This window comes from Cyprinodon variegatus, unplaced genomic scaffold (assembly GCF_000732505.1).
Source record: "Cyprinodon variegatus isolate N-32 unplaced genomic scaffold, C_variegatus-1.0 Scaffold7, whole genome shotgun sequence".
NCBI lineage: Eukaryota > Metazoa > Chordata > Actinopteri > Cyprinodontiformes > Cyprinodontidae > Cyprinodon > Cyprinodon variegatus.
The window spans coordinates 2,503,703-2,512,201 of record NW_015150460.1 but is presented as its reverse complement, the minus strand read 5'-3'; the positions used below and the strand labels follow the sequence as shown (position 1 = coordinate 2,512,201).

Here is an 8,499-nt window from a genome sequence, read left to right as displayed (position 1 = left end):
CAATGGAGCAGCGACTCGCTGCTGTCCAGGATCTCCATGCTTTCTTTCCTGCTTTTTTTCCCCCTATCTAGTTTCCACAGCAGAGCTCAAAGTTTTAAAAACTCAAAAAGTATAGAAAAAGAACGAAAAAAGTTGTTAACAAGTTGTGTGATTCAGCAAAATGAAGTGAGCGCTGGTTTGTGCAGCAGCTGTTGTCTCAGGGTTCGGCTTCAGGCGGAGGAATGTTGTTATTGTTTGGGCTCATCTCCTGTCCGCTTCCAGATCCACTCACCGTTTCCAGCCTGCTAGATTTTCCCTTTTCTTTTCCTCCCGATTTTACCCAGACGCAGGAATGTGTGGGCGGAGACAAGGAGTCTGGCACCGGAAGTGGAGGAAAAACGCGAAGATTTAAGGAAAAAAAGGTTAAAAATCTATACAAAGCCTACGTATGTCCAACAGACTGAAACCGAGCAGTTTAAACAGCAAATAAATGCTTTCATATGAATATAAACTATACCCTGAATCAGCTTTTCCAGCTGTTTGTGACGCACTTTGAAATTGTCTTGCTGTAGCAAAGTTGAGCTTCCTGTTAGACCTTTCAAAGTAAAACAAACAAGAATATCAGGCTACAAAAATATTTTTAATACGTTTCTAATGCACTTTCAAATTAAAATTATTTTTANGTTTCTAATGCACTTTCAAATTAAAATTATTTTTATTTTATATAAATTAACATCGTAAAATCAAAGATGCAAAAAAATATATATATAAATAAAACTACCTGTTTTTATAGAAACTGAATATTTCTCAAGATGCAAATTTTCCCTGTTGCTAACAAAACACATTTAATACTAATAGAGATAAATTATCTTTAGTTTAAACTACAGCACTGTATATAATTACATATTTTACTTTTCCTCTACTGACATCAAAGTAGACTATTCATATGCTAGGCAGTTAGAATAATCAGAATATTTTTTTCAAGGGTCCATTATTCAGCATTAATTAAATAAATAAGCAATACAAATAAATTTGAAAGAAAATGCTGACAAAAGAAAAATATATTAAATTTAATTTCTTACATTTATTTATGAATTCAGAATTTATGTATGTTGCTAATAAAATGTAGCAGTTTTAATACCCAGTGCATGGGTATTAAAATATATATATATATGTATATATATATATGTATATATATATATAACCTATTTTATAGTTAAACAGTGCAATAACTACATATATGTGTATATGTAGTTATATATATACATTTTTTTTTTTTTCGCGTTATTGCACTGGGTATCAACTATAAAATAGGTTATAGATAGATAGATAGATAGATAGATAGATAGATAGATAGATAGATAGAAATAACTAAGAGACTTCAACTGTTATATATATATATATATATATATATATGGATGCAGAGTATATATTGTATGCATCTTTTCCTCCTTTTGGCACCTTCTTTTTGACTATTGAGTCGATGAAAGAAGTAAATTTCTCCACCGTTAGATCAATAAAGTCAATTTTCATATTAAGTACTTTTATTTACTAACGTAATGTATTGCTCTCATTTCCGTTCTGGTATCAGTCTGTTGGAGCTTTACCAATCCAAGTAACTCCACAGGTTTCCTTCTGCAGATACCCCGCCCACCATCACCATCTAACCAATCAGATGGCTCCTTTGTTTTTTAGGCACCTTTCATAGCACAATCCTGGCCGCCTATTGGTTTAAATGACAAGTAGCCCAGACAATAATAAGATGCCTTTAAATCCCTTCAACCAATAACTAAAAGCCAAGCCAACCTTGCTGTTAAGGCCGCCCCTGACTGATGAAAGTATTTGTTTTACTTATCAGGAAATAATTATGTACCAAACTGGTTTTTCCAATTGAAAAAATTAAAAATCAGAAATATATATATTTTTTTATATATCAAACATTTTTCTCCATATTAAATCACATGCATTGTATCTCATAACTGATGTCAGACAATAATCAACTCAAAACAACCACTACTACTAATCAGTATAAAGAAATAAACAAGTAGATGGAAAATACCCAGTCAGCTCAGGAAGGAAGTGACAGCGATGTAACTGAAAGTGTGACAGAGCATATTGAGCAAAAAATGAACCTATTGCCTGTTTAAATTCAGTTACAAACAGGAAAAACAAAACACTGCAGCAATGAAACTGACCCTAAAGGTATTTCCTTTAAATTTGCCTCTGAAATGTTTCAGTCAGCTACACTGTTCTCTGCAGAGATGACCTGCAGCCATGCGTCTCCAACGAGATTAAAGAGCCGATTTTTAAGCTTAAGGTCAAACTGAGAAGAAACAGCTTTTCCAGAGGTCAAAAAGTTGCCTCTGCACATTCTTAAGCATATAGGTGCTAAATGTTATGGTAAAAAACATCAAAGAGGAAAGACTGAAGGGGAACACTCCTCATTTGTTCTTAATATTCAGCTCGGATGCTTCCTATGTCAGATTTAGGAGCGACTTAACCTAAGGAATGTGACAGTTGCAGCCCATGGTGGTTCTTGAAGCTTTGATTCCTTCTGCCTTGTGAATCACCTTTAAAACAAATTCTGCAGTCTGTTGGGATGCAGCATTCAGTAAATACTTTGTCTTTTTAGCTAACTCTCCTTGCAGAAAGTCAACATGAATGTTTGCATATTTTTTGTGATTCTACAGCATAAACACAGTGAATTCAGACCAGTTGTGCTTTTCATATGAAACCTGTAAAAGTATGAGCATTCCCAGCTTGTGGATGGACGCTCCTGTATCTTTGTAATTTGTGTGTTTAAAATAATAGTTAAAATTGTTCCAATACTTAAAATTTAAAAGAAAACATATAAATCAAATACTGTTCTTTAATACAAACAAATGTTGCTCCAAACGAATCGTTCAGCTTTTTAAACTGAAGAAAACTTTGAAGCAGCTTAGATGGATTAACAAACAGCCCACGGGTAACCGTTTGTAAAGTGAAAACCTTAAAAGTAAAACACAACAGCCCGTGTTTATTTACAGCTTTAAACTGCTGCTATGTACATATAGAACAATCAAACGTGTTGTTGACCAATCTTCTTTCTTCTCCTCCTTAACGCCTTCATTTCCACCAGCAGAGGGCCCAACAGTCCAATGTGATCACTTCTAAAGCCCCCCTTCATACTAAACAGTTCTTTAACTTTGTTTGTACTTAAGTCTTATTTTGGTACGAGGAAGAAAAGTAAAACTAGAAGTTGTCCCGTAGTTGGATGCAAGAAGGAGAGTCGCTCAGGTTCGGTCTCTGATGTTGTCACTCAGGAAAACAATGTTGTCTAAGGAAAAACAAACAGGACATTTGAGTTGTTTGTAAAAGAGGTTAGCATGAACATTTAGTGGTTTTACTTTTATATTTAAATACCTGCGATGATGGTGGTGGCCTGACGTCTGACTTGGTTTTTGTCCACATATTCTCCATAGTCCAGCTTTCCCTCCACAAGAATCCTGGACCTGGTAGAGATAATCCACGACAAACAAATTCCCAAACAGATTAATATGTAATCTGGCTCTGATTATTCAACCAGAATGTGCAAAATAAGGTCACAGGTGGGGGCGTAGCTCCAGCATTCATTGAAGAGAGGGGAAATAGCTCCCATTTAGTCAATCATGTCCGTACCCTTTCTTGACGTACTGGTATGCGACGTCCCTCAGACCCGGTTTGAACACTGAGACGCGGTGCCACGTCGTCTTCTGGCTGACATCACCTGGAGACAAACAGTATCTACATGAAACATTTGTATTGGGAACATGAGCGGAACCTCATAGGACACGACCATGTCTCTGACATTCACAAGTGCAGATTCAGAATAAAAAAAATCTTGTTTCGGTCACGTCAAGCTCAGAAGCAGCTTGCTTTTATCATTTCTAATGAGGGTGATGAATAAAGCATGAAGGTTGAATACTAAACTGCAGTTCAACGCACCAACAAGATGCTCTGGATAAAAAGCAGCTGTCAGAACTGAAGCTGCTGTCATCTGTCATGAGTTTAAGCACTTTGCTGACCCCTACGGGCTAAAATTATTACTGCACAAAAAGAACCAAGTTACAATAGAATTAGGGATATGCACCAAAGGTTTTCTAAAACCTTAAACATTAGAAAACAGATAATAGAAAGCTTTTCGAAAAAAAAAAACAAACAAAAGGAAATATAAACGTATATGAGAATTATTTATTTTCTACCTGTTGAGCTTGTCTCTCCGTCCCCCGAGCGCCACATCTCATTTGTGGCCAGTGAGAAGATGGTGACGGGGTTCCGGCCCTCCACTTGTCTCATCACAGGGTCCTGTCCGACTCGCCCCAGCAGCTGCACTCGGTTTATCGCTGCAATCAGGGTTATATTTAATGCTTTAAATCAGTTCTATTCAGTTTATTTGTGTTTCTTTTAATGTTATTGCTATTTGAACCAAGATATCTTCATCTTACATCTCTCCAGAATGAGGTTTGCATCTGTGCTCCTGTTTCTCACCAGCTGCCGGAACATCTGTATGAAATTAGACAGAAATGTTTCACTTCTTTTTAATTTGTGAATAATATGAGATAACACATGGACATGGTTTTAGACCCTATAATTAATTAATTGCAACCAAAACCAACAGGTATCCTTTCATCAGATGAGTTGTTTCCGAACAGTGGGACGTCAGCGCCCCCTGCTGGTTTGCAGGGAACTCAAAGCATTTTTATTAAGTGACAAAATATTAAATCTATTATCACGTTTCATTAAATAATATATATTGTAAGGTGTGGTGATCTAATTTGGCTAACCTTCACTACCGTAGGATTAAAAAAAAGAACTAGAAGCAAACCTAGAATGTTTTTTCTGTGTTGTTTGGAACTTTGACGACAACATGTGAAAGCACCGATCCCTCTGGAGTTTTTGTCTTCAGCTCACAGCTTGAGCAGCGAGTTCTCAGCAGCTATCGCTTCTGAGAGCGGTGAGCAGACAAACCCTGTTGGACTCCTGGATGAGGGACAAAGCGAGTACCCAGTCCTTTCCGCAAAAGCTGTTCACCTTCTGTTGCTTTTTACAACAACATGTCTATGCGGGAAAGGTGACTCATCTCTCGTCTTGATTGAATGTAAACAAAGAAGCAGAAAAGACCTAAAAGATTATCTCAGACTAAAGCTGTCCTTTATATAGCCGGACAGTTAAAACTCAGAAAAGCACGGCCATCTCATTAGCATCATATGGATGAAAATATTAATTCCTGATTATAGTTATATTGAGCCTCTAATATTGTTCTTACAGTTATCAATAACCCAAATTAAAACAATTACTAATAATCTGTTTACTGAAGTCATTTTTTTCCCCACAGAGCAGTTGAGCGGTGCATTTATAAATGAATCTTAGAGCAAGAATTAACCTGCTTGGTTTCAATCTACAACAATATACAACATGCATACTTCAAACATAAGATGCATGGCTGTGGAAGCAAAAACATCTTGTACAGGATCCAAATTATAAGCAGCTGCTTCGCCACTGCAAACTATTTCTAGAGCAAACACATCTTTTGTTGCACCACATGAAAATGGCAGCTGCAGATCAAACCTACGTTTAAGGTACTTATAAGAGGAAAAACATTTGACAACCAGTATATCAGAATAAAAAAGGCTTAATCTCACCTGCACTGAAGCACTGCGCAACATTTTGTTTGTCCAGCAAACAAACTTAATTCAAGACAAAACTTTTCCAGCCTGAAAAAGAAAAAAAAAAGAAGTGTTTTTTTGTTTGTTCTTCTTTTTAATGCGAATGGTAAAGCTTTTTGAATTAATAGCGTTTGCTCCATTTGTTCGTAAACTTGAGGTTTTTGTGTATTTATCTGAACAAGACCACATGAATGAAAGGTTGATATTAAAAAAAGGACACAACAGAGCAAAGCAAGTCAGCATTTTCGCAGCGGAGATGTAAAAATAAAGGGGAAAAGTCCAAAATCAAATCTTAAAAAAATGCAAAAGTATATTGGATACCAAGGTGGATAAGACAAGAATAAGGCTACATCCAACAGACGATATTTATGTCTGTTGATCGCACCTAGCTCAGAAATGCTTTTTATGGGTGGACCTTTGAAGTATATTGCTTTATTGTTTTTTCTTTGGCATAGTTAATGACTGGCAGCTTTAAACAAAATTTCTACAGTTTCTAAGCAAAGTGTCTGACTTTTCCAGACATCAACTGTCCAAGTTTCCAATCCATTCCAGTCTGTTTTTAAAGTATAAATAAAAATGTCCTTTATACATCTACACCAGATTTTATGACAGTTATTGGGCTGCAAAAAAACAAACTGATTAGGACAAATTCATATATGGAGGAGAGGATTTAAGAGGGGAAAAAAACAGATGGGTCAGTGAATGGAGCAAAGCAAAGAAGGAAGGATAGGTTGTGAGTAGGGCTGGATAAAATAATCGATTCCTTTACAATTTTTGCAAAATCGATGTCTAGGGAATGAGATCGATTAGTTTTATAGTGACCCGCGTGATGTTCACATTCAAATGAGCAGGAAAGATGCATTCAAGATGACTTCAAGACAGACAGCTGCAAATATAGCCGATAGGTTGACTGCAGACATTAACAAATGAGGGCTGACCAGCAAACACCCTGTAGTTGATGCAGACAACGCTGCAAATATGGTTTGTGCATTGGAGATAATGCAGCTCACAAATGTCCGCTGTTTCACGTCTGCTTGCTTGAGTGAGGCTTCACTTTTTCACGTTTCACAAACAAGTTTGTACTTTTGAGACAGTTTTGTTCACATCTCAAGTTTAAACTGTCCGAATTACAATTTTGCACTTTGTGTTTAATATGACAGGAAAAAATAAAATACATGAGTATTTTGATACACAGTTGAACCACTTTCATTATTGTAAAAACAGATTGAATCGAGATTAATCGATTTAGAACTGTATGAATCAAAATCGAATCGATTCAGGACTTTGGGGAAAACACCCAGCCCTAATGGTGAGCAATATGACAGATACAAACAGATCAAAAACAGATGAACAAATAAATGGACAGAGGCAAAAATAGTTAGATGTACACAGACTGACATTGAGAGGAATAGAAGAACATAGATATATAAATGCATCGATTCGTTGACCAATAGTTCAGGGTACACACTGATAGATGAAGGGATGGAAAGACATTTAAACAAGTGGGTGGATGGAGAAACAGATGGATGGGTTACCAGCAAAGAGGGGGATTAAGGTGTGACTGATGCGTTCATGGACGTATGGATGAGCAGAAAAAAAAACAACAGGTAGATTCCTAAACAAACTTTTATAGTATTGTTTAAATTCCAGAAATAGGTTTCATCTGCAGTGTTTTATCTACTCATTCTGAACTGGGAGAATTAAAATTTTCAAGAAAATTAGAAAATTAAAATAGCAGACAGTAAAATATGGCAACAATTATTTCAAACAAATTACTAGATGAGAGCAGAGTAGATATGGCAAGAGGCTTTATAAAATCTGTTTGCTGTAATTAAGTTACATACACTTAAAATGCGTTTATGTAGGTCAAAGATGGAAATAAAGAGACCAAACTGGCAGTTTTAGGTAAGCATCTGTGGTGGAAGCGTGGACGCTACGTCAAAGCACGACTTTCCAAGGTAAACTGGACCCCCAGAAAGTCTCCCGCCACTGGATTCAGGCGGATCAAAACTTCAACATACTGGAGAAGACTGGTCGGGTTCTTGTTTTTTAAATATAGACAGTTAACTATGAGATATGTGTATGTAAACTGCGTAATAAAACACAACTTACAAGAGAAATGCCCCGATAGAAACTCCTCAGTTGCAGCACTTAGGAAAATGATTCGCTAACCTCACGCTGCTTCCGGTCCGACTTATGAATATGTTCGACTGAAACTATACAGATGTCTAAATAGTACCGCTTTGGAGTCCGTTAGATAAACCTAAGACACGGAAAGCAACGTTTAAGCAAAAAAAAAAAAAAAAAATGTTTACTAAAATACAATCTTTACTTATTTTTGCCATTTAAAATAAAATAATTTCGTTTTTTTAATGTGAAATACTATGTTTTTGGCAATTTTATTTTAACTCCCGAACATAACATATTAAATACAGAATACCTCCTTTCCTTTTCTTTAAAACATTCACTTTTATTTTTACCAGTTGAGAATAAAGAAAGAAAAAAAAAAGATACCTGTTTTGGTTTGACATATATGTCATTTTAAGTTCTTTTTACGTCAATAACCCAATTAAATGTTGCCTAATTGATTACTAAATAATTTCTGTGATTTTCTCAGAAGTTTATAACAGAACAAACAAAATGATAAGGAGAACACAACAGTCAGATTTGTTATGGATAAGGTTATCAATAATTCACAAAATAATGTCATAGCTTTATGGTATCATATGAACATTAAAAGTATTGTTGCACCGATGCCATTCTTTTGCTCTGTGCAGTATCCGCCAATACCGATACCATCTGTTTGAAATTGATGTTTGTGTACATTTATATAAAG

General features: G+C 35.8%; 1 protein-coding gene across 1 annotated transcript; it reads right to left on the bottom strand.

The window, feature by feature from the left end:
* Positions 1 to 2,809: 2,809 nt before the first annotated feature.
* ssbp1 (single-stranded DNA binding protein 1, mitochondrial) lies at positions 2,810 to 7,859 on the bottom strand. The gene is made up of 7 exons (XM_015375739.1): positions 7,776 to 7,859; positions 5,640 to 5,711; positions 4,443 to 4,500; positions 4,200 to 4,340; positions 3,637 to 3,724; positions 3,382 to 3,470; positions 2,810 to 3,295 (listed from the first exon to the last, which is right to left on the bottom strand). The coding sequence occupies exons 2-7, from the start codon at positions 5,661 to 5,663 to the stop codon at positions 3,252 to 3,254; spliced, it is 444 nt and encodes a 147-aa protein (XP_015231225.1). The 5' UTR covers positions 5,664 to 5,711; positions 7,776 to 7,859; the 3' UTR covers positions 2,810 to 3,251.
* Positions 7,860 to 8,499: the final 640 nt, after the last annotated feature.